General features: G+C 33.1%; 4 protein-coding genes and 1 pseudogene across 4 annotated transcripts; 3 read left to right on the forward strand and 2 right to left on the reverse strand.

The window, feature by feature from the left end:
• Nucleotides 1-1742: 1742 nt before the first annotated feature.
• LOC114395355 (bifunctional bis(5'-adenosyl)-triphosphatase/adenylylsulfatase FHIT-like) lies at nucleotides 1743-4128 on the reverse strand. The gene is made up of 5 exons (XM_028357112.1): nucleotides 4011-4128; nucleotides 3808-3918; nucleotides 2431-2577; nucleotides 2178-2276; nucleotides 1743-2068 (listed from the first exon to the last, which is right to left on the reverse strand). The coding sequence occupies exons 2-5, from the start codon at nucleotides 3916-3918 to the stop codon at nucleotides 1952-1954; spliced, it is 474 nt and encodes a 157-aa protein (XP_028212913.1). The 5' UTR covers nucleotides 4011-4128; the 3' UTR covers nucleotides 1743-1951.
• A 766-nt stretch (nucleotides 4129-4894) lies between these two features.
• Nucleotides 4895-8429, reverse strand: LOC114395050 (bifunctional bis(5'-adenosyl)-triphosphatase/adenylylsulfatase FHIT-like). The gene is made up of 5 exons (XM_028356738.1): nucleotides 8282-8429; nucleotides 8090-8200; nucleotides 6869-7015; nucleotides 5551-5649; nucleotides 4895-5450 (listed from the first exon to the last, which is right to left on the reverse strand). The coding sequence occupies exons 1-5, from the start codon at nucleotides 8387-8389 to the stop codon at nucleotides 5334-5336; spliced, it is 582 nt and encodes a 193-aa protein (XP_028212539.1). The 5' UTR covers nucleotides 8390-8429; the 3' UTR covers nucleotides 4895-5333.
• A 1816-nt stretch (nucleotides 8430-10245) lies between these two features.
• On the forward strand, nucleotides 10246-12631 carry LOC114394502 (50S ribosomal protein L17, chloroplastic). The gene is made up of 2 exons (XM_028356095.1): nucleotides 10246-10606; nucleotides 11854-12631. The coding sequence occupies exons 1-2, from the start codon at nucleotides 10363-10365 to the stop codon at nucleotides 12261-12263; spliced, it is 654 nt and encodes a 217-aa protein (XP_028211896.1). The 5' UTR covers nucleotides 10246-10362; the 3' UTR covers nucleotides 12264-12631.
• A 1758-nt stretch (nucleotides 12632-14389) lies between these two features.
• LOC114396260 lies at nucleotides 14390-18215 on the forward strand (annotated as a pseudogene).
• Nucleotides 18216-18922: 707 nt separating this feature from the next.
• On the forward strand, nucleotides 18923-20971 carry LOC114396374. The gene is made up of 3 exons (XM_028358303.1): nucleotides 18923-19388; nucleotides 19623-19855; nucleotides 20470-20971. The coding sequence occupies exons 1-3, from the start codon at nucleotides 19110-19112 to the stop codon at nucleotides 20660-20662; spliced, it is 705 nt and encodes a 234-aa protein (XP_028214104.1). The 5' UTR covers nucleotides 18923-19109; the 3' UTR covers nucleotides 20663-20971.
• Nucleotides 20972-26907: the final 5936 nt, after the last annotated feature.

Genomic DNA, 26907 nt, shown 5'->3' on the forward strand with positions numbered 1-26907 from the left:
GGTTATTTAATTTTAAATTAATAATTATTTTAATTACTCATAAATGTATGTTAAATTATGTGATTATTTGTTTATGGATAATTAAAATCCATTGTTATACCACATTTGTGAATTGTCCAAAGATTGATTAGTTGTTTTTATAATTAATGAATATAATTATAGGCAATTTGTATATATCATTAGTTTTATTTATTTATCCAAAGAAAATAAATATTACTAATTGGTGTATCGTTGATTGTCAAATAATAGTAATAATTTTATTAGTATCATGATGTTTGTATGTTGTGTGTTGGTGTATTATCTAAAGGAGAACACTAATATACATTGATTGTTATCTTAATGAATTATATATATGACTTGTGTTTTATGTCTCAAAACGTTTATGCAAATTTTATTTTTTTTCCTATTCATTAAACTCCCATGCATCATTTGTGTCAATTTTTAATGGGCTTAACTTCTCTGACTGAAATGAACACGTCCAAATTCATCTCAGTGTTTTGGATCTTAATCTTACTATATTGGAAGAAAACCCTACTACTTTTACTGATGCTAGTAGCAATGAAGAGAAAATTCATTATAAAGTTTGGGAAAAATCTTACAAACTCAGCCTAATGTTCATGAGAATGAGTGTTGCAAACCGTATTAAGATAGTTCTTCCTAAGACCAATAGTGCTAAATAGTTTATGGGTTAGTAGGAGAGCACTCTCGAACAACTAATAAGTTTCTTGTTGGGACATTAATGAGTACATTAACCACCATGAAGTTTGATGGTTCATGTATTATATATGAACATGTCATTGAGATGAAAAACATTGCAACAAGACTACTTAAGACCTTAAGAATGTTTGTGAATGAAAACTTCCTTGTTCAGTTTATTCTGAACTTATTACCGTCTGACATGTTCCGAATGAGCTATAATACCATGAAAGATGAATGGAATGTGCATAAATTGTACAATATGTTAGTTCAGGAAGAAACGAGACTTGAGATTCAAGGAAGTCACTTAGTCCATTATATAAGCCACCAAGGGAATCAAGAAGCGGGAAAGAAATTTGTGAAGAAACATGATAAAGGAAAAAGGTCATTAAAGATCAATGACGGTCTTGTGTAAATTCAAAAGAAGACATCAAAGAACAATAATTGTCACAAAAGTTAGGGTATATAGCAGTTCTATTTGTAAAAAATAGATAAATAAATGACGGCTTATGTACTCAAAATAAAAATGGTCAAAGATAGTTCGTTAGAAAGTAATTGGTTACTTAAGAAGATGGTTAGATTAATTAGTCTTTCCTCCATGTATATAAATCAAAGAGTAGCTCATTTTGTACTAACTTCTAGTTTCATTTAATAATAATACAAGTTCTGAATTCTCTTAAATCCTCTTTAACTTTGTATCTAATTTGAACTCTGCCATGTTTCTCAAGTGAAAGCATGATTACTATTTGCATTTGGCTCCTCTATTTTTCTTTTTGTTTAATTTCTAGTAGGAATATGCCTAGACTAACAAAAAATACAAAAAAATTCCGGTTCCTTTAGCTTAAGTCTTTCACACAAAAACAAACAAGTAAATGTACTAGTTTTCAAATTACTTGAATCAAATTATAACAACATTTGAGGGGCTCAGTTGGTTGAATAAGATGCGTGAGTTATTATAAATCCTCTTATATTATTTTCAATTCCTACCGATCAAATTTTTTTATCAAACAACTTGCATAAGATTCAGTGCAAGTGTACAGCTCAAATTTCCAAAGCAAAAGATAAATTATTGATTGATCACAGCAAAGTAAATGTTATGAAAACTTTAAACAGAGTATTTTCTTGAGAACTCCTGATACAATGTAAATGTTATGAAACACAGAATCATCAAATTCTGTTCCCTTATTTTAAACCTTTTTATCTAAATTTTCTTTTTGCGATCTTCCTATTTTATTTAAAGTACCACTTAAAAATGTCAGAAGACAAATTTTCTGTATTCATCTGCCTCAAGAGCCATTTCTTCAATGCTCCTGTCTTTCCTTTCTACATCCACCTTAAGCGCTCGATTCAACTCTTTCTCTTTTTCATTCATCTGCATCATTCAATAAAGAACAAATATCATAACAGAGTCACAATATTAGATCTAACTACATAAAACAGACAAATTATTTAGAAGAGTAAAAAAAAAGCTTCCATCCTACGTCATCATAAATGTCATCATTGTTCTCATAATCACCACTTTTCCAGGGAAGGATATGGATATGAACATGAGGCACTGTTTGCCCTGCTTGAGGTCCATCCTATGGTTCTTAAAGATGATTTGGTTAGGTTCAAAAATTGTAGAAGCATGGCATGAAAGTCTTAGACAATTACATTAAGAGAGTATGACTATAGTCTATAGAACTTAGTAGAAACGAAAAAACACATGGTTAAAGTCTTCTTCAATTGTCTTACTTGGATACCAAAGCTAAGTGATGATGCCTTATGGTAGCTCTCTAGCTGCCTACCAAGTTTCTTTGCTATGCGCCATAAATCTATAGTCTCATCATCTGTGAGATCAGCAACACGCTTCACTTCACGCTTTGAACAGACAAGCACATGTAGATAATGTTAAGTTAACCAAGTTCAGCTTCAAATACCTAACTGGAATGAGATTTATGTTATGCAAGTTAATTATGAGCCTAATAATTCTTGAGACTCTTAAGCAAGCAACTATGAGAAACCAATATTAAATCAAGTGTGGCTGTTCTTTAGCCCTCTTACATGAATTTTTTGGTCTGTGGGCATATTCAGGCCATGTAATGTTGATTCCCTAATGAAACAAGTTAGCTATACAACTACATGTTCACTCATATTGAATATTGCTATATCAGTAACTAACTAATCACACTGATCTTCGAAGTTGTAAATAGTAACCATTGTAATTGTATTATGAAGCTACATATGCTGATATGTAATACTCATCACATATGCAATGCCTTCTTTTAGCTGGTTTTAGGAATGCCTCAACTTGAATTTTACCCAATTATGAAAATGGATTAATCATCTCAACACATCATGTATTGTTAACATCATATTAAAAAGGATATGACCTGCAAATGGAAAAAAAAAAAAAGGTCAATAAGCAAGTTACATCTATGGAAGTAGAAATGATTCAAGAATAAGTTATTTATAAATTTTAAATTTAAATGTATTAGTAACCTAACAAATCAAAGTAAAACACTGTGCACTAATTACAGTAGTAATACTACACTACACAGAGAAAAAAATTACATAAATTTTCAATCATCGTTAGATTATCTCAAATTTATGCAGGGCTGAATTGATATTCTTTTTCTTAACTTTGTATGTTAGTTGTTGTTTATAGTTTTTTGTTACATATCTATCTGCCTCCTAGATTCGAGAAACGTATTTTCTTGTTTTTACAAATAATTACAAAATTGTCACATTATTTTTACTTTATTTCGTGGTTTTTAAAAAGATTATTATATTTTCGTTATTTCCTGTACAAATCATTGAAAACATAAAAATAACATAAAAATAGAGTTGCAGTCTGGTAATAATTTTTTGTGAAAAGAGGAAATGAAATCTTATAAAGACGTTGTCTGAAACTAAACAAGCCTAAGACTTTCTTCGTCATATATGCATATACTCAAAGCATTTAATTAAACCTTCTTTTGTTAATTTCATAACACTGCCAAACAAATTGTTAAAAAGAACTTAATTTATCTCGAAAACAAAATTGAAAAAATAATATGCCACTTTGAATATTGGAGATAATAAAACATGATGATAAGAGAAGTGAGAACACAGATGAGGGAGCATCATCATACCTGTCACAGCAGGACGCAAGTTGACAAAGGCAAAAGAAAGATTACTTGTATAGAACACTGAACTATGGTGGATCTTGTGAGGCCCAAAATCATAATATTCAACAGCCATCTAACAAAATTGTTATTCTTTCTCAATATGCATAAAGAAATTAAATAACAAGGATAATATTTTTTATGATTTTGGTTAGTTGTCTATTTTACCTTAATGTAGGGGGTTACGGAGAAAAAATGCACTTGATGAATGTATTAGAAATATGCAGCAACTAGGAGCAACAGATAAGGGAAACAGATGCTTTACAATTTGCACTTTGCTTTGAATTTATAGGTGTAGAAATTCCATGTACTAGTTTTTTTCATCCTTTTTTTTAAAAAAAAAATATTCTTACTTACTCCCTTGGTCTTTTTCTTTAGGAAAACAACGGAAAACTTACCCATTAAGAAGTCTTCGCAAAAACGTTTTAAAATGTGTGAATGATTAATTATATGAGTAGTTGATTATGTCAACATTCAATAATTGTAAATTATGACAGCTAATCTCGCAATAAAAATGTTAAATTGAGAGACTTTAAAATAAGACACTTGACATTTTATTTAGTCATTGACATTCAGAACTCAGAACATTCGGATAGCTATTTAACTATTTATGTAACTGTGTTGCATTTTGAAGGATTAAACATAGGTTTGAAATTGGTTTACAACTAAAAAGAATTGGAATGTATCTAAATCGGAGTATACAGAATTGGTTCTAAGCAACTGGTTTAGCTTCAATACTCAAAGATGTTGACCGAAAATTACTAAACATTCTCAAAAGAAACTAAAATTATGTATAAATAGACAAAGTGGTTGAGAAGGAAGAAGACATAGGTTAATAGAAAGATTTGTACACAGAATGGCAAAGCATCTCTTTGCTATGTGCAGAGAAAGTTGACATGAAATGCAGAACCCAAAAAAAATAAAAAAAATAATTATGTAAAGTTTGATTATAATTGGCATTTATTTTTGTAATTTATATGATAATTGACGTTTTTGTTAGATATAGATATAATATTGGATGATTCCCGTAGTATAACTTCATTACATATTTCAGTCCAAAAAGAAAAAACTTCATTACATCACTATCAAGCTAGCCAAGACTGTACACCTGCTTCATTACATCTCTCTCCTTTCGGTACTAAAATTTTAGGAAAAAGGAGAAGATTGCTTGCTCTCTGAATGGAAACAAGCATAACTTGAGTTGAAAATTTATACTTAGCCAACACTACCAAGCAAAGCTGAGGCTAAAATAATCAGAGACACCCAAGTGATGTTAGTTCAACCAAATTGTCATTGTTCCTTGAAACTTTAGTACAATGCTACATGTAACCATAAATAATAAAAAGTTCCCCAGAAGACTATAATTTGTGTGACTTGTATGATCCAGTGCAACTTAAAAGTTATAAAGTCTAAAGCATTAAGATTGTCTACACTGAGAAAATCTGGTCGCACAATGCACACAGAATTCACTTTCTACTGTTAGCAAACATGCTATAAGAAAAGTTTTCTGTATTCATCTGCCTCTTGACTCATCTCTTCAAGGCTTCTGTCTTTCCTCTCCTTGTCCAAGTCAAGCTTTTGTTTCAATTCCTTCTCCTTCTCATCCATCTGAACCAATGACAAACAGAAGATAAAGATCATATATCAAATTCAAATGAAACAAATTATTAAAATCAACAGCATAATCACAAGAAAAAATCCATCCTACTGCATCATATATCTCGTCATTCTTCTCAAAATCACCACTTTTCCGAGGGATAAGATGAATGTGAACATGGGGTACTGTCTGTCCTGCTTGTGGCCCATCCTAAGGTACAGAAAGATAACTCGGTTATTTTTGTGAGACACAGTAGCATATCATCCAGACAGCACAGTCTATTATAGTAGGGAAAATATTTAAGAACATAACTTAGATACAGTTCTCTAATCAAAATTAGCACTTCATGTTGGTGACCACTACTTTTATCTTGGAAGCCAAAACCGGCAGTGGTTAGTGAGAAAAAAAATTAATTGGAGAACAACGCTGACACTACCTGTATTCGTGTCAATTTTGTACAATTTTGAATGCTAAATAAAGGCTAAAATTAAGAAAAACTTGAACTCCCCCTTCAGTATTTGTTAATCTAATCAGTAGGGAAATTTCCAAACATCAAATCATGGAGATCATGGATACTTTCACATTTCACCTAAGAGCAATTACAATTTTTTTTTTTGGTACAACAAAGTTTAGGTCAGTTGGGTCTGGGGGCTCACCAAGGTTAGGACATGCCTCAAGACTCACTGGGTGCTTACAAAGATACTTACAGATCACCCACCAACAAGATTCTCACATTGACAGTGGGATCTGAACCCGTCCTTGCAGGATACGAGTCTGATCCTTACTAACTAGACCAACCTTTGTTGGCGTGATTACAAAATATTAGATAAGTTGTGACTTGGAAACAATTTTCCAGTAAAAAAGTATAATGCACTGATAAAACTCATTTGGTTGTCTTGCATGCTTAATAACTTGGCAAACAAGAGCCGGGAAGAAACTAATTCTTAAAACAATTATATCTACCGTGAATCTTCCTAGAAAATAACAGAAGCAATAATTAAACATTCATACATTCCATAAAATATTGGACACTAAATTCTTAAGCATCTCATCTTTCATACTACTACAATGCTAACAAATGAAGGTGCTATCTTGTTCACATAATGGCATGTGCATGAAAAGGAGAGACAACAAGTAAAGGTAAATAACTAGAAAGGAAGAGCAAAAACAAAAAAAGGTCAGCATCCATCTAATTCCTAATTTGGTCAAATGTAAAAGGTGACTGTGAAACCAAATGACATGGTTGCAATTTTGCAACACAAAGTGCACAACTAGAATAGAACCAGAAATATGAACAACAAATTCTCTTTCAGAAATAAAATGTGTTAAAGTACAAAGTAAATTCAAATGTAAAAGAAGAAGAATTAAATCCAAAGCAGTTAAAAAATAAATGATTAAACGAGCTGAGCATACTTCAAATGAGTCTTACTTGGATAGCAAGAGTAAGTGATGAAGCCTTATGGTAGGTCTCAAGCTGCCTACCAACTTTTTGTGCAGTGAGCCATAAATCAGAAGTCTCATCAGCAGTGAGATCACCGAAACGCTTAACTTCACGCTTTGGACAGATGAGCACATGTAAAAACTGTTAAGTCAAACATTTACATAGACATATGCAATCAAGCTTACAACTTTACATAGTGCAAAATAAAAGAATCTTGCACCCAAAAATCAAAATCTATTGGGTGATTAACTATGAAATAAATATAAACACCTAAGTCTAGATGAACTTCCAACACAAGCAGACACAAATAATTCCCTATGCCTATATATAAGGTTGGCTTGATGGTTGGGAAGGGGGGGGGGGGGGTTAAGGGTGGGAAAAGGTCGTGAGTTTGAATCCCACCCACTATCATTTCTAACAAAATTAACAAACTAACATTTGCTGATAAAAAAAATGGCTATATATGGTATATATCAAACAATTAACTACACCAATAATCTATCAACAGTTGAATGCATTGACCATGATGAAACCATAAATTAAAATTGACACTGATGATACTAAGAAGTCCCTTGCAGTCAAGGACTGGAAACCCTGAAACATATTGTGCTGGATTACCTGGCCTTTGTAGATATATGTAATGTAATGCAGTATCAGTATGCAACAAAACTCAACATAACTATGTTTCTGCTTGTAACTGATTTTCCAACCAAAACAGTGAGTGACACACTATGGTCAAGGTTTTAAAATTTAAATTGTGGGCACAGTTTCATTGTAATTCTTGACAGTGCAGAAAATTAGAGCAAATGCGGCCACAATTAGGGTCACAATGAGCCCAAAAACCTTGACATTATAGCCGAAACCATGGTGACAAAACATTTTTTTAAAAGCATGACCATGAAATTCACCCAGTTAAAAGTTTAATTCAGTCTTAAACTACTAAAAAAAAAAATCATCCCAACCCCATCACTGTGTTACTGAAACGCATGTAAAGGATATGACCTGCAAAGGGACAAAAACGAGCAAATCATCAAAATGGGTCTTTTTTAATCTAAAAAAAGACACCAACTTGGCAAACAACACAGTAAAAAGAAATTTTTTTATCGGCTTTATTGTCTGAACAAATCAATTAAAAGCAAAAGGGAAAGTAAAAGGGCAAGGCAAAATGAAGTGAAGAATTAGGCATGATGGGCAGTGTTATTTGTTGTTACCAGGAAGAAGAGGACGCAGGTTAACCATGGCGTAAGAGAGATTGGTGGAGTAGAACACTTCAGTGTGGTGTATCTTGTAAGGCCCAAAAGTGTAGTCTTCTGCAGCCATCTGCTTGAAGAGAAGGGAAATGGTTGTTAGAGAGAGAAAATGAGAACTTGCAGAGAGAAAAAAAGGTTGATCGATGATCACCTTAATGGAGGATGACCAGATTGGTCGGATTCGTAGCTGTGTTGAAGAATGTGGCAGAAACCAATGTGGAATCTTCTTGGCAATGCAGGGAAGCAACACTGTTTGCATCTTCAAACTACTTCGACGTATATTTAACGTGTATGTATATATCTTAAAATAAAATGTAAATTTAAATAATTTAGAGTTGGGGTTTGGGAATTTGTTTTATAGATTTGGATTATCAGTAAATTAAAGAGAAAATAAATGGGAGAGAAAAAATATAAACGATAATAATAAAAGAAAAATAAAATAAAATGAAGGCTAAAAAATATTTTTATTCTTTACTTCTTTTTTTTAAATTTGTTTTGATCGTTTAAAAGGTTGAACTCTAATCAATTTGTTCAAATTAATGGTTAAACTAATAATTATTAATTGATCCATATGATTCAATTCATATTAAAAGAATTAAAAAATTATCCTACCCTAAAAAAAGTATAAAAAAAACATCATAAATTAATATAATTTCACAAGTTCATTCTAAGTTTAAACTCATCGATATTTATCCATGAAATTTTAAACAAAAAATAAATAGAAATCACTCAGTAGCACCTAAGAGTAACACTTATGAAACAATAAAATTATAATAGTAATACAATAATTTTATGTGTGTATATATATATATATATATATATATATATTATTTATTCATGAGTTTAATAGTCATGTATTAATCGTTTAAAATAGTTATATATTTTCATTTTATCATAAATTATAGTTAGTATGACTTTTTAAAATTATAATCATAAAAATTAACAAACTTAACATACATGATGAATTGTGATAGAATAATGATGTAAAATTAATTTATATTGTCAATGCTTGACCAATAAAGTCTTGTAGCTTAGTGATTAGTCTTCAACCATTTGAGTCTAAGATTAAACCTCTGGATGTTTATCTTACCTATTTTATTGAACTATGGAGACTAAAATTACAAATTTTCCAAAGCAGAAGGACCAAATGTTATATTTTTAAAGGGAAGGACCAAAATTGCATTTAAGCCTTCTTGTTAAAATAAAGGCAACATGCAACAATTGAAATGTACAAGGTCAAGCTTTAGTGTTAGTGATCCATAAGAAAAAATCAATGAGTTGAGTTATATCGAGTCACATTGGATTGAATGCATAAACAATCTAATAGGTAACTCGATCCTGTCATACCTCCTCTGATTAGCGATCAATCATTTTGACCTAACTATAAAAATATTTATTCTAGATTTGTTTTATCTCTTAAACTAGATCAATATATTTAAGGATTCAGTTGATTGAATAAGATGAACCAATTGTTATAAATCTTATAGTTTAGTTTATGTTTTTTTTATGTATATTTGTAGGAATCAAAACTAAAATGAATGAGAAATTATGATTTTATTTTTCATTCTATTATTTTCAAAAACTAAATGACATTTTGGATTTTATTCAAGGACAAAATTAGGGGTGTGAAAAAAAAATCCAAATTGATCCAAAATCAAACCGCAACTCTTTGAAAAACCAGATTGTTTTGGTGAAAAAATCAAATCAAACTATTTTGTAAAAACGGTTTTGTTAATCGAATAATTTTTTAAATTTTTTTTTGGTTCAATCTAATTCAATTCTTTAGGATAATCGATCCATATACATATAAAGAAAATGGATAATCAAATTGAATTGAACGGATTAGAATCTAAAAAAATTCAAATTCTTTTGGGAGAAAAACTGAACCCATCCATTTTATAAAAAGTGGTTTAATTAACCGAACCAGTTTTATAAACCGGATCGGAAAAGATTCGTTTTAAAAAAATATCCAAATTTGGCAGATAAACAGAATTGGTCATTTAAAATAAAATAAAAAAGAAGAAGAAGAAGAAGAAGAAAGAAATCGTGTGAAGAAAATGAGAAAGAAGCCCGGTCCAAAGAAGATGTCTGAGTCTGACATTTAAAGAATAAACAAAAGTACTGGACAAAAAGCCCACTCCAAACTCTCTCTCTCTCTCTCTCTTCTGTTTGTGTTCTCTATCCACATTCGTTATCTAGTGAGTGTGGTGGCACTTCTGGTGTTGCTCAACAATGGCGTCCGTTGCAGTTATGGCTACAAGCAGCGACAGCAGGTGGTCTATGGCTTCCTTGCGCTCTGCTTTGCCCTCTCATTCTCCTCCTGTTTCCTCTTCATTGCGCTTCCCTGTATTGCCATCTTCACCGTCTTCTTCTTCAACGAAACTCCGAATTTCTCGAACCAAACCCAAATCCCTTCTCACCTCTTTCACCGGCCTCGCTCCTCTTAACCCCATCTTCCTCTCCGCTCCTTCTTCAGGTACTCACACTCACCACTATTCATTCCCTCCCATTCCCTTTTTTTTTTATTTCCTCATTCTTTTGTTCCATTGCTATAACTTTTTTTTTTTTTTTTGTGAGGAGATATAAGGTTGGTTTAGTGGTGAAGGGAGAAGGAAAAGGGGAAGAGGTGGCGAATTCGAATTTCCCCGCCAACCAAAACTAACAATAATAACAACTAACATAAAAAAAAACTCTTTTTTTGTTTTGCTGCCTTCATCAATTAGCCTTCTAGTGTTGTGGATTTATCTTCATTACATATTGGTGCTTTTATTTTTATTAATTTCTTAGATATTCGTAAAAACAGTAACAAATGTTGGACTTCCTTAGCTTTATTCTATTGTACTAATAATAGAATTCAGGGGTTTAGTAAATATGAACCTTGAATTGAATCCGTTGTGAAGAGCATTATTTGTGTGTGCAAGAGAGCGAGGGTTCTTAGATATCATAATATTATGCCTTTGTTCATTCCTTTCTCATTTGGTGTTAGGATTTATTGATTACAACTATGAAAGGATCTTCCGGGATATTCAAAATCTATTACCATTTGGATGTTTAAGTATTGGAATTTTAGTTAATTGCTGTTCATTTGTATTTTGATTTGTATGATTGAAAAATTCTACGGTTTGGTTCGGGAAAGTGTCTTCTGATTCTATTTTATATTTTTACAAATAATTATATAAGAGGTTAGTAAGCATGTATGGTCAGTGTGAATGTTTTTTACATTGTCCACCAATCACCTCGTATTCACTTTGTTTTGTGTTTTTAAGGACTTGTACAAGAATTGGCAAAAACAATTACTTGACTTTAGAAATTGGAAATAAAGTGAAAATAATGCAGTATTTTTGTAATTATTTGTGAAAATACGAAATGTGTTTTCAAACCATTGTGGTACGGTTGGTTCAAGTGGTATATGCTTGGTTCTCTTTTAAGTAAGGTCTCTAATTTAAGCCTTATATGTGTTTTCAGACCGTGTTGTGGATGTTTTCAGCTCAAATAAGATTGTTTTCCATAGGTGATATGTGTAATTTTAGCCATAGAAAACAAGTCGTAGTCTTTAATCTGATAGGCCTCTTGTTAGATCAAGTGAAGAAATCAAATCATATTCTAACATTGCCTTTGAGGTTGTTGGATGTGAATGAAATCTGCTTAATTGTTCCCATTATCCTTTGAAATATAGTAGTCCCGTTTCCATTGACTTCACTTATAGATTTCTTCATGTTACAGAATATACCGGCTGTGATCACTCTTTTACCATTATTGACAATGGTGGTCGAGTCACTGCCATGAGACATGGGAGGCGAGTGCCCAAACTCAACAGGCCCCCTGATCAGCGTCGCGCACTCATCCGAGGTCTTACAACTCAGCTCCTTAAATATGGTCGCATCAAGACCACCAGAGCAAGGGCCAGTGCAATTCGGAAGTATGTTGATAAAATGATCACTTTGGCAAAGGATGGTTCTCTTCATAAAAGGAGACAAGCCCTTGGGTTCATCTATGAGAAGCAAATTGTTCATGCTTTATTTGCAGAGGTTCCAGAACGTTATGGTGAAAGAAATGGGGGTTATACAAGAATTATAAGAACCCTACCAAGGCGGGGTGATAATGCACCTATGGCATATATTGAACTTGTGTAGCCATCGCCTTTATTTGGGTGCATTTATTAGCAATCTCACTGCAATCTTGAGCTTGGCTATGTATCCAGTGGTAAACAATGATTCTACAGTTTTTCCTATATTTAGTTGTATTTGTATTTATGCTTTTTTGACTAGTTTTCAGTATGCATCTATTTCTGTACTCATGGACAAACAACCATCTTTGAACTTGAGTGATCATCTACCAAAGGTCATAGATTCACTTATTTTTTAAGATTGAGATGTTTTAAGTGTGTATTTGTAATATGCCTTTTGACTACTTCTCTGTTTGCGGCTCTTGCTGTAATAATTATTTGACAAACAATCATCTTTGATCTCAAGCGATCATCTGCAGGTCACACATTCACTTATTTTTTAAGAGTACAAATGTTTAAGTGTGTTTTACTGTTTTTGACTGTTCTTAGTTTGCATCTCTTTCTATACTAATGGACAAACTATCTATCTTTGCTTCCAAGTGACTAGTGACCTCTGCAGAAAGGCATATTCTGATTCTGCTACATTTTTAGGAAAAAAAAACAAGCAATTCGCAGTAACAAAAACATCATTCAATATAAATAAATATCATTTTCTCTGGAGAATTGATTTCAAAGGCCAGATATTTGTTTAATAATTTAGGAAAAGACCTAAAGCTGGAGATAGGGGGTAAAGGAGGGAAAGGGAGGGAAGGAAACCAGCCAAAGGAAACACAGAGGATCAAAATTATAAGTTAGTGGTCATGTGATCACTTATTTAAATATGATTTAAGGTTAACCTATTTTAATATGTTTTTGTAAAAGATTTTTTTTTGGTATATAGTTTTTAGTAAAAGAATTTATTAAAGTATGATTAATTCTATTCTTTAGTTGTTATATTTTAATTTGAGGGCAAAACTTGAAAAATTTAGTCCAAGTAAAGGATATATATTTGGAAAAACAAAAAGTAGTATATGGATAGTGAAAAGGTTATTTTGAATCGTAGAAGTTACAACTAGATTACCCCCTCAATATATGCTTATTATAAAAACGGATTGTTTTTGGCTCCAACTCCATTTGTTATTGGTCACTACCAAGGGGGCTAACACCTTTCTTTTTTTCTTTGCAAATACCCTTTTTATGGAAATATAATTCTGTTGTATATTTATACAATGAAATTGTGTTTTCGTTATTTATTGAGAGAATGTGAATAAAAATAAACAACGAAAATAACATTTCGTTGTACAATATGCAATAGAATCATGTTATCATTATTTTTTGAAGGGTGTAAAAAAAGAACAATGGAAGCATGATTCTGTTGCACACTACACATAAAATTGTGTTTCCTTTGTATACAGTATAACAAAATCATATTTTCATTGTTTTTTGAAAGAGTGCAAAAAAATAACAATGGAAACACAATTTCGTTATACACTATACAACATAATTGTATTTTTGTTATTTTTCGAAGGGGATGCAAAAAGAAAAACAACAAAAAAAATTTTCTGACTAAAAAACGGAAGACAAAATTGCATTTTTGGTCCTCCTAATTGTTTCCAATTTTGATTTTAGTCTCCCTTTAAATTTAGTCCTCCAATCATGTTCAATCCCGTAAATGTGGTCCCCAAGTCCAAATTTAAACGTTGATTATTACAAAGGAACGTTGACTACCATGTGTCACATTCTGATTAGACACTGACAACAACAATACATTTTCGTCGTCCAATCAGAACGTGACACATGACGGTTAACGTTCCTTTGTAACAGTCAACATTTAAATTTGAATTTGGGGACCACATTTACTGGATTTGACATAATTAGAGGACTAAATTCGTGAATAAATTTAAAGGAAGACTAAAATCGAAATTGGAGACAACTAGGGAAACCAAAAATGTAATTTCGCCAAAACAGAACTACAATTTCATTACATGCTTCCCTCTTCTTCTTCCTTTACAAGAACAAATCTGCTAATGGTAAGGGCATGCGAATTAAGGCAAGGAGTTGCGATGGCATGGTGGTGAGGATTCATGGTGTTGGCTGGGTTGGTGAGGGGTCACATACTCGCAAATCTGAAGTTGGGAATAGTGCACGATGCTGGTGGTGGTGTTGCATTCAGATTTGATTGGTGAGAGGGTTGTGTAGTGAGATTGTGACACAATGAGGGGGTCCGTTGGAGGAGGTGGTGACGTGTTGAGGCCAATACCGCGTGGTGCGATGCTGATGGGTTAGGTGGGGTGAAAAGGTGAATGGAAAGAGAGAGGGATAAAAAGGTCTTTTCTTACGTTTGTAGGGGCACAAACAAATGAGATTTGGGCCAATAGCAACTTCCGTTATAAAGGATTTTTCTTTGGGCACCATGTAGGTTGCTGGTACACCCAACATAACATGTGAAATTCCAGTTTTGCCTTTCTGTAAAATTGACTTTCGTGTTATTAACACGACGCTCTAATCAATTGAGTTAATAAACAAATTATGTTATAAAATAATTAATGTCGCTATATATAACACTAAAAAAATTTCTAATGTATATTTAATACACATGTAAATTTACATAATAAAATTTGTAATAATTAATTTTTATCTAATAATTAATTTGTTTACATATATAAATATGAGCTTACAGATTGTCAATCTATATAAGTTTTACAGAAGGGTAAAATTGGAAATCAGATGTTCCGCCGGGTGTGTCAACAATTTGCATGGTGCCCAAATAAAAACCCCATTACAAAATGACAAAATGATACGGCTTAGTTTCTTGTGTTAAAAATAGGAAATAATATGTTCTAGAATGGGTTTCTTAGGAATTGTTAGGAATCTGTTTTGGGCTTTTGGCTTGTTGTTAGGTGCTTATATAACAGCTAGGGTGGGTAATATATGACCATATAAACCTATTGTATTGCTCTGAGTAGGAGAGAAGAATGAATTTAGAATTTAATTTTTATTTCCCTTTTTCCTTCTAATTTCTACGGAGTTCCCTTGAAATGAAAAGTACCATGTATCACAAATGTCATCCTTGCTAAATTAATCCACTTAAATATAGTAATAAACAATGTTAAGCATTTTACGTAAGTCTCCCTTCTATTTCTTAAATTATAAACAACAAAGTTGCAGTACAAATCACGATTCAAGTCTACACTCAATCCATTACCTCATTGTACTGGGTCATCATTTCCCAAGTTGATCTAATAAACGATTACTTATTACTATCCTTAAAGAACGAAAATTAATGAATGAAGGCTTTCAGTCTTTTAGTTTTCCAATGCGCATACTTCACTGTACTACTGTGCACGAGGAGACGCTGTAAATGGGAATAATTAAGTCTTGATTTCCGATGACTAAGCATGTGTAATTTCATTTTTTGGAATCAACATGCACACATGTATATAAGTTTGGTTTTAAGTGTTTCAGGTAATTTCATAGTATTTCACAAATACTTCTGTTCGGTGTATCTTAGTCTTCACTGGCTTGAAACCCAATAGCTAAAGAAGATCATGGAATTGCCATAGGAATCGACCTTGGCACGACTTACTCATGTGTTGCAGTATGGCAGGAGCATCACTGTCGAGTGGAGATCATCCACAATGATCAGGGTAACAATACAACTTCTTTTGTTGCTTTCACGGACGACGAAAGGTTGCTAAAAATCAGGCTGCTACCAATCCAGAGAACAATGTCTTTGGTGCATTTTCTAGTCTTAACTACGAGTGTTTTTTTATATTTTTTTCTTATGAATTGGTGTTAACTTTTATTTAAGCCTAAACTTTTATCAGTGCAATGAGTTGACCGCAATTCTTTTAACTTATGCAGATGCTAGGAGATTGATTGGTAGGAAATATAGTGATCCTATATTGTTCAAAAGGACAAGATGTTATGGCCATTTAAGGTTGTTGCTGGTACTCATGACAAACCTATGATTATCCTTAACTACAAGGATGAGGAGAAGCACTTTTGTGCCGAGGAAATATCGTCCATAGTTCTTGCAAAGATGTGGGAGATTGCAGAAGCGTTTTTGGAGAAACGTGTAAAGAATGCAGTGGTCACTGTGCCTGCTTATTTCAATGATTCTCAGCGTAAAGCTACCATAGATTGCTGGTCTCAATGTTATGCGGATAATCAATGAACCCACTCCTGCAGCCATTGCATATGGCCTCGACAGGAGGACTAATAATTGTGTTGGAGAGCGAAAATTTTTCATCTTTGACCTTGGTGGTGGTACTTTTGATGTGTCTCTCCTTACTCATAAGGGTAAGATCTTCCAAGTTAAGGTAACAACTGGAAATGGTCACCTTGGGGGAGAGGAAATCGATAACAGAATGGTGGACTACTTTGTAAAGGAGATCACAAGGAAAAAAAAAGTAGACATTAGTGGGAACCCAAAAGCGCTAAGGAGGTTAAAAACTGCGTGTGAGAGGGCAAAAAGAACACTCTCATGTGCTGTAGCTACTCACATTGAGACATATGCTTTATCTGATGGCATTGACTTCTGTTCTTCAACCACTCGTGCAAGGTTTGAGGAAATCAATATGGATCTCTTTAAGGAGTGTATGGAGACAGTAGATAAGTGTCTTACTGATGCTGAAATGGACAAGAGCAGTGTACATGATGTTATCCTTGTTGGTGGTTCTTCTAGGATTCCCAAAGTGCAAGAGCTATTGCCGGACTTTTTCAATGGAAAGGATCTGTGCAGGGAGCATCAACACTGATGAAGCTGTTGCTTATGGTGAAGCTGTGCAGGCTGCTTTGTTGAGCGAAGGCATTAAGAATGTTCTAGACTTGTGCTGATGGATGTTACACCACTGTCACTTGGTATGCTTAAAAAATGAGATATCATGAGGGTAATTATTCCAAGGAATACTACTATTCCTGAAAAGTGATGGAAAACATATCAACAGAATAACAAATAATAATTAGCGAAAATAAATTTTCTCAAAATTGGAAGAATATGTGAAAAACACTAATAAATTATAGAGCGCACAATATAAATTAAGAGCACACAAGAGATATAATTTGTTTAATGTGAAATTTTTTTTAATGGAAGATTTAAATCACGGGTCGTCCAGAACAAACAAATAATTTAACTATAATTAATAAAGGTATCAAAAAGTCTCCAACAAGTGTACTGAAATGTGCTATAAATAGTCAAATCAAAATAGAACATCAATGCTTACAATAAAGAAATAAGAAGATGAAATTTCAAAATACAGAACAAAGAATGCGAAATACTTATTTCCCTCTCCAGATATCATTTTGACAATCCAATCGGACAATTTTAAGTATTATGCGTGTATAACCTACTGTCCAAAAATCAGTCCAATCTAATGGTGGACGAGTTGCAATCTTAAAAATGCTCTCGGTGAGTGTGTAAAAAATTACAATGATTTTCGCTCTCCTTTTTCTTTCAATGTTTTGTAGTTGTTTTTCCTCACAAATGAATGTTCACAAGAATGCTTTACAGAGTTTATGATAATCAATCCTCTGTTGGAATTAAGGTTTATGAGGATGAGAGAACAAGAGCCAGTGATAACAATTTGCTGGGTTCTTTTAGTCTTTCTGGCCTTCCTCCAGCTCCTCATGGCCATCCTTTTGATGTGTGTTTTGCCATTGATGAAAATGGTATCCTATCTGTTTCTGCTAAGGAAAAAACCACTGGCAATAGCAATAAAATTGTCATAACCAATGAAAGAGAAAGATTGTCAACGGAAGAAATTAATAGAATGATTTAACAAGCAGGGGAATGCCAAGCTGCATATAAGAAATTCCGTAGGAAGGCCACTGCAATGAATAAATTGGATTATAAAGCATACAAATGGAGAATGCGTTGGAAAATGGGAATTTAAGTTCAAAACTTTGCTCAGAAGACAAGGAGAAGATCAGTTCTGCAATTACAAAGGCCACAAAGTTGCTTGAAGGTGAAAATCAAAATGGTGAAATAGATGTGTTTGAGAATCTCTTTGAACGTGTCATTGGAAAGTTTGATTTTTAAACTGTGAATTTTTAGTTTTTAGTCCTATGCCAGTTGATCCGTGCTTGATGGTGAATTTTTAGTTTAAGTTTGTGTGTTTTGTAATATATATATATATATATATATATATATATATATATATATATATATATATATATATATATATATATATATATATATATATAACACGTTTAGTTTCTACCAATATCATAGACATTAGGTATTAATATATCAAATGTTAAAATATTCAATTCTGTAAAGATGAAACACAAATTAAAATTTAAATTAATAAAATAAGGCCAAAACTAAAATTTATTACATTTATAGAACAAATAACATACGTAAGAAACCATTTGTACACGTCATACTTTTTTATTTGTTACTCCTGTATAAAAAAAAATTGTTTTAATGTGTTATTTAAATGCTAAGACAATTATTAATTAATATCTTTAGAGTGTTGATTAAAAAATTAAAAGAATTTTTTTATTAAAATAAGTAAAATCGTATTATTTATTATTTTTTTACGCGCTCTTATAATCTTCATATAAATATATTTTTCCTTTACTTTCTAACGAATATTTAAAAACACTATTTATAGTCACTAAGAGCCTAGATTTAATAATATACATTCTATAGACACTAAGGTAATTAAATACTCCGTGTTAGGAAAGTAGGGGTAGTAACTAGGAAGGGAAGTAACGTAGATAGATTTAGATAACTAGATAAGGTTGTCGTTGATATCTCCCAACTTGTCCCATTGGCCATTGTCCATGCGCCATTTGCAGCCTTTCTTGTCCTAAGCCCTCAACACAAACACAAACGCTCTCTCTTTCTTCTATCTTCTCCCAACTTGAGTTGAGATTCTGAGTAACAATCAAAGTTTGGAAAAAAGTTTTGAGGGAAGAAAAGACCACGATGCTGGGTGTGACCACTCTTACTCTGGGTTCATCCACCACATTGGTGGCTCAGAACCATGCTCAACAACATGCCACCACTCTTGCCTCAGCCAATGGAAACAGAAGGGACAGTGTTTCCAACAGGACTCACCCCTTGCCTATGAGTTTGGTATCTTCCACCGACCAAAGTTTCAGCTTTCTCTCTTCCTTCAAGGAACCAACACATGCACGCCCCTTCACCACAGCTGTTGCATCTGTTGATTCTGACAAGCTCAATTCATCTGATCCTCCCACCAAGGTTTTTTTCCTCTCTTAAACTCCAACCCCACATTGAATTTGTGTTCAATTTTAGTTTTTTATTTTTATTTTTTCCATTTTGGTGTCTGTTCTATGTTATGTTATCCTAAGTTGTTCTCTAGTGAGTGGTGTTATCCTTGTCATGAGAGAAAACGGTTGATGATGTGATTCTATAATTGGTTTTGATGGTAATTATTTATTGCTTTGTTTATTTATTTTTGGCTTGTCTTTGCAGAATGAAGCCTCGAAGTATTATTTTCTTGTTGCAAATGCAAAGTTTATGTTGGATGAGGAGGAGCATTTCCAAGAGCAATTGTTTGAGCGGCTTCGTCTCTTTGGAGAGCGTAATCAAGAACAGGATTTCTGGCTTGTCATTGAGCCTAAGTTCTTGGATAAGTTCCCTAACATTACCAAGAGATTAAAGAGACCTGCTGTTGCTCTTGTGTCAACCAATGGTCCCTGGATCACGTAAGAACACCAATTTTACTTTTTTTGGTTTTTGATTCTACAAGTGCTTTTAACTATGGAGTATACTTGAAAATATGATGCCACATTGATGCTTGGATTGACCGTCATTAACTATGAAAGGAGGGAAATTCTTTCATGTCATATCCAAATTATGCGTGTGTGTCTGTGGATGTTTTCATATATTGGAAGCCATTCTATGTAGAACCTCCAGACAAATCCCTAGCCACCTATGTTTGAGTACCTAAGCTAAGCCTATGTGGCTAAAATAAATGTCTTTTTATGTGCTTGCACCATGGTGATTCTCACTTCTCAAGCATGAATTGACCATTTGCTTCTTTTTTTATTTGGCAATCTTGGAGCTGACAGTTGTTAAATATGGTAAACGGGTTTCTTCGTTTCCATATATTTTCCTCCCTTTACTTTTAGTGTTTGGGCTCTGGTGATAGGAGCTCCACCCTTTCAAATGTTATAATATGAAACAATGGTGTAAAAAAGTAGTGTATGATCAACAAAATTGCTGCAATGAAAATCATCAACATAGCGTCAAATGCCAGTTTATAATGTTTCAGCCACTTTGTAACTCTGTCCCTATGTATGTTTTGGACTTTTGGTAGATTCATGAAGTTGAGACTGGACCGAGTTTTATCTGACAGTTTTGAAGCTGAGAGCCTAGAAGAAGCATTAGCTTTCAATCCTACTGATCTGAAGTTTGAGAAGCCTGAAAAATGGGTGGCACCCTATCCTAAATATGAATTTGGATGGTGGAAACCCTTCTTGCCCCCTGTTCAGACAGAGGTGCAGCCTTAAGATATTATTTATCCACACTGTTTCAGTGCTTGGTATTCTTAAATCTTCTTTTCCAATGGTTATTGTTCAAGTGCAACTGGATGGTAGTTAAAGTTGGCTAAATTTGCATCCATTTTTGTATTTTTGGGAGGTAGTATGATTATTTAAAGTTGAGGCGTTGTCCTTAGGATCTAAGTTGTAGGAATTGCATTTTATGTCTCTCGAATGAGTTAAGTATAGATATTGTTATCAGATTGATGTTCTCTGTTTCTAGAAATGTATGTGAACTGTGAAGGCCCGCAACTTATTAGATTTTTGTCTTTTGAATAACTGACTTCTAAGGTACTCAAATTTAGATTACATAAAGCTTGTGTGTGAGGCTTGAAATTACAGTTCATCAAATGAAGTTACCTCCTCAAATGTACTCACTTCACACTTTTTATCCATTGGTATGTAAAGGCTTCCTTAAAACATTCAGAGCCTTGTCCAATCACAATCCGTTGCCCCTGAAAATTCTGAACCCGTATCAGCCTATATCTAAGAACATAGGTGATTTATCCAGCTACAGTTTTAGAGCTTGTCCTCCTTGTTACAGATACGTGCCATAATCCATATTCTGCATTCTTGCACTCTTTGTGATGACATGGGTGTGATTGTCATGAGGTCTGGGAAACTGGGGGCATATGTGGCATGCAGGCTTCTTTTTGAGGTTGGACGTCCTCATCTTAAATGTTTGAGTCTGAGAAAATATAGAGGGCAGTGTTGCAATTGTGATGGGAGGACTGATGAAAACTTCTATAGCATTCGCTTTTAGCCATTGTCTTTGCCAAGAGATCCACCTATAGCCAACTTCTAATTTGCTAAATCCTCCATTAACTGTATCCAACTTCCATAGCTTCTTAATTATGTCTTTTCACGTGTAACTGCTCATATTGAACTGGGACGGGATAAAATAGACCCCACAATGGCTTGACAGATTGTAAAACATCTTGCAGTAAAAGACAGGTTCCCATTAGAGGCGTTTCATACTTCCTCTCCTCATTGGGCTATTTTGTTAGCCTTGTTTTAGTTGAGACATTTGTGCATCTCCTATATGACTAAAGGTAGTTTCTCTGTGGGATGTTCCTATTTATGTTGTCTTACAAGATCCACTTTGATACAAAGAATACAAGAAAGCCAACTAAGTGCAAGGCTATTTGATTTCATGCAGAGATGTGCAAAAAAGTTTATATAAACTTGCACATATTTACAAGTAAATCCAATGGTGTAGAAAGGGGTATTACTTTTCATGTGTTATATGTCTAGATTGCCTAATGTGGATGCCGTTTCATTACAGAAAGAAAAGTGACCAGATATATTTCTTTAGTATTATGAAGTTATGCTTTAAAGAAAGAAGGACCACTAGGTTTCTTTCTGGTTCACATAAGTGGAACATGTTCTGCATTTCTTGAAGGTGGTAGAATCGTTTCCTTGATTCATTCCTTCCATGAGTACGTGCCATTCATCAACTATGGTTCGCCCTCAGCTATGGTGTCTACTTCTAGACATTGCTAGTCAGCTTCCCCAACCGTTGACTAGATTCTGCTGATGAGTCATGCTTCTATCTGCTAATGAATTTTGGCTTTGCTAGTTATGACACTTGCCAACATCTCACCCTGTACTCTGGATGACAATCAAATGGTCATTATCCACCCTTTCAAATAGTATCTTGTGATACCCTCTATCCTGACATACATATACTTAAGATAAACATATAAAAATTTGAAATTTAATTAAATCAATTTTCTTCAAATCACTTAAACAAATTCATGTGAATAAAAAGGTCATATTCACTTCGCTGTTATAAAATAAAACTTATTAAAAATATTTTCGACTCAACAAGGTCGTCTAAAACTCCAAAGAATGAACTAAAGACTCAACATGTAAAACAAAATGATTAAAATTACATGTCCAGAATTTTATGCAATTAATAGAGAACTCTATGTCCCAATGTTATATCCTATCAGATTATTGTGTTCTAGCGTTGTCTAGCATGAAGTTTTCCATAACCATCCACCTAATTATCCACGAACACAAAGTTTGAGATCATCACAAGATCCAAACACAAACAACACATAGAGAGTAATTTATCACATTTCTAACTAATAATGAAAAAGGGACAACATATATATACATATCATATAAATGAAATATAACTTACTTTAACACTGCTCATGTCATTCCACCACTTATCGGGTAACATCACATCTCAACATTACATGTCTCACATTTTCACATCATTCACGTACTCAAGGATCAAAACACAATATTAGTCAACCAATCAATATTGATCAATGCACATGTATTATGCAACAAATATACTAAGACTCAATCCTATATGTAATGTGATACCATGTTAATGAAAAATCTTGTCGGGCGCTCAGTAGTACGTGACAAGATAGACCACACACGGGTAAGTCAAGTCACTTTCATTAGGTAAAATCATAGGAAGACTAGTCATGGTCATTCTGTTTTGTAAAAACGTTCCAACCATATGAGATCAACATAAGCCTCAAGGAACATTCAAATTGAGTGTATTTATCCCCAAGACCTACACTCCGAAGAGTCCGTCAGAGCCTTTTCCTCCTTATTCAAGTTCAACCCAGAAAATATTTTAGCACGCATACTCTATCTATAAATTGTACAAAACACACGATTCCTCAATTTTTCTCAAAATAATTTTAACTCGTCGCGTCTCAAAGTGATTAAACTCGTCGGGTTCTTACAGTGGATCCCATCACAATACTCGTCGTGCATTAACTTGTCGCCCTTAAAGGATCTTACAGTCGTATGATTGTACAGTTTATAGTTGACAATTCAATGCACCCAACATCTCAATACACATGTGAAATCTCACAATTTAACACATACTCAACTTGTCACTTACACATAGTTCATCACACTTTCGTAATCCCAAGATAACACGTTATCACGCCTCATGCATTATATACATGTCACACAATAATAATATTAATATGTTATATTCATATGATTAAATCTCTCAAACAATCTCTAAAACAAATATTAATATGTCACACTTCCGTAATCCCAATATTAATATGTTATATTCATCACACTTCTCAGCAAGAATGTCAACAAATCGAGTGTATTTATCTCGAAGCCTAGACTCCAAAGAATCCATTAGGACCTCACCTTTTCGATTCAAGTTCAACCTCTAAAACAACTTTTGCATGTGAGCATTGCTCATGAATTATACAATACCCACGATCTCACTCATTTTCAAACACATTTAATACAATGCGCTACAATTCAGGTTCTTAACTTAGAACTCTACACTTTCCTTTAAACATCCACGCATTGCGCTACAATTTCCTTTTAACACCTCGTGCATAAACATTTTTTTCTAGGTAAATACCAGTTGAATTATTGTATAATTCACAACTCACAACACAAGTAATATCACCTCAGGTATTAACCACATACTTATTCACAACTAAATTCCATGTCCACAATTTTAACATCTTACAACATCACAATCCATCATCACATGTTTATGTGTATCTCATAAATTAACACATATTCAATTTATTCCTTACACACAATTCCAATCACAATTTCATGGTATCAATATAACAATTTATCACGCTAATCTAGTAAATCTTGTCCAAACCACAAACAAATTATACAAAAATGATTTTCACATCATGGGGAGTAAAACCCCTCAAACAATTTCATATAATCATATCAAAATCAAAAGAATCAAAATCATACGTAAAAAATACGAAAACACCAAGAACACTCAATTTTATCAACCAATTCACATCAGGGCATCAATTGGTCCGTTAAACATAACAATCTCATAATTATAATCGTAAAGGAAGAATTACAATACAATAAACATCCAAAAATAAACCCTAATTTGATCCTATAAGGATCCTTACACATGTTTATTCTAACCCCAATTGTGATAAATTCATCCCTTATCTCTAAGCAAGTTCACGTGTGTAGTTCGACAGCGATAGCGACAAAACTTTTCCTCTAGTTGTTTTGCTAGGGTTTCCAAATGTTAGAGAGAAGGAGAAGGGATTGAAACCTCTATTTCACTGTCTCTGTGCGAAAATGACTTTTGAACCTAATGTTCAAATTTCACGACGATCCAACGATTAACGAGTTCAGAATCATAGTTTTACTGAGATAAGTTTGGGTGTATGCGGGAAAAAGAGAGAGTTTTGGGAGAACAAGGAGGAAAAACGAACTTGAAAGAAAGGAAGAGCGTAGACGTATCGTAAAAATTGATCTAATATGTTTCTATTTATAGTTGGAGTACTCTTAATCTATTATTTACTCTATTTTTTTATTTTATTATTTTATAAAAAGAAACTCTATTTTACTTTCTATAAAATGAATAAATATAATATTTTTTTTATTTTCTAAGAACATATATTTATTTTATTTATCTTAAAATCTTTATTTTAATTAATAAAAATATTTTTCCTTATTTATTTAATTATAAACATCTCATTATTTTCTTAAAAATCTATTTTTAAATAAACTTTTTTTAAATTTTCTTAAAAATCTATTTTTAAATAAACTTTTTTTAAATTTATTTTACAAAAGATGGAATGTTACCCGACACCTCTTAAACGTAGTTTGAAATCATTTAAAATATCGTAAAACTCAACAACTTTGTTTTGAGGATGTGAATATATGCCGTGGAGTAGTGATATATAGACACCCTTCCATTATATATACCCCATCAACATCCATCTTTCTTTCTTCCTATTACACCATAATACTTATCATTGCCTGCACTTCTCTCTCTTCTATCTTTTTATCTTTCTAGGTGTTAAATAGCATATGAGCGTCCATGTCTAAGTGTCTTATATATGCCATATCCAAGTGTCCCATATTTTAGACATTAGTTGTTTCTGTGTTCGTGTCATGACCGATATCTGTATTGGAGTTGGTGCTTCATAGGTGGAATGTCATTGCTATGACATAGCTGCGTGAATCAGGCAATTGAAAATTGTAGGTGTTTTGTAATTTGACTGTAGGTAGCTGACATGTAGATTAGAGTTGCAGCAGTGAGCCAATAGTGAAGAACTGAGACAGCTCCCAATGTTACTGTAACCTGCAGATTACTTTCTTGTCAGATAAACCACATGACACTGTGACAAGATGAGTAAGCAAGCAGAGGAGGATGCTGAAAAACACCAAGAGAAATTTCTTTAAATCTTGTCCGGAAGCTAGGACCCCAAATGTTGAGTGAGTATACGTATTACTGAAATAGCTGTACTGACAAGCAACCCTTTAGGCAAGATGAATGCTGATAATTCTGGGGGTGGTGATCTGTATTCACAAGAAAATAGTATCATTCCTTGGTGTAAAACAATAATCCGACAACGTACGTGGACAAATTCATTCAATGAAAAATCAGCTGAGTGGCAGGGAGCACAATGTGAAGAAACTAGGTGGTTCATTCACAATAAGTGATAGACATTTTGTTATTTGATAAAAAAAAACAGAAAAATAAATTGGACAAGAAGAAAAAATATAATACATGTTCCATTTTAAGTCACTGATTTGGCGAGCTTGACGCGGGGGCGATTTGAAATTAGTGTCAAGTAATGAAATAACAGAGAATAAGGAAACTAGTAAACTAACTCAAGCTGCTGCTTGCAGCAAACTTATTAAATGCAAAACTGTTTGGGACTCAATTTGATCTTTTGTAAAACAAGTATCAGAGTGATCTCAACAATGCAATTTGATTCGAGTATGGCAGAGATGAAAGTAAGGACAAGCGAGATGAAAACAAAACAAAAATTATTTAATTTCAATCAGTTATTCCATTATCATATCTACCAAAGACAAGTAACAGCACCCCGGATGAGGTGATAAATCTAGAATTGGCATAGTACTCAAGAATTGTGTCATTGCAGATTGTTATTACAAATTTGAATATGAATATAACATGATGGCATGTTGCAAATGGTTACAGAACTCTTTAATTAAAGAAACAAATGTTAGACAAGTTAATTTAGTAGCTACAACACTGATATTAAAAATATCTCTTGAAAATTAATATTCATTTACAAATAGGAAGTTACATTAGCTGGATTGGGAGTTTCGAATAATTGATTACCTCAACAAAGGAAAAAAATGCTTTAACAACTGATTGATAGAGTGCATTAAACTTACATGTCAATAAAGGATGTTAAATGGCTCCAAAGAAACAGCGTTGCCAATAGGAGTATGAGAGAGTCATA

This window comes from Glycine soja, chromosome 18 (assembly GCF_004193775.1).
Source record: "Glycine soja cultivar W05 chromosome 18, ASM419377v2, whole genome shotgun sequence".
NCBI lineage: Eukaryota > Viridiplantae > Streptophyta > Magnoliopsida > Fabales > Fabaceae > Glycine > Glycine soja.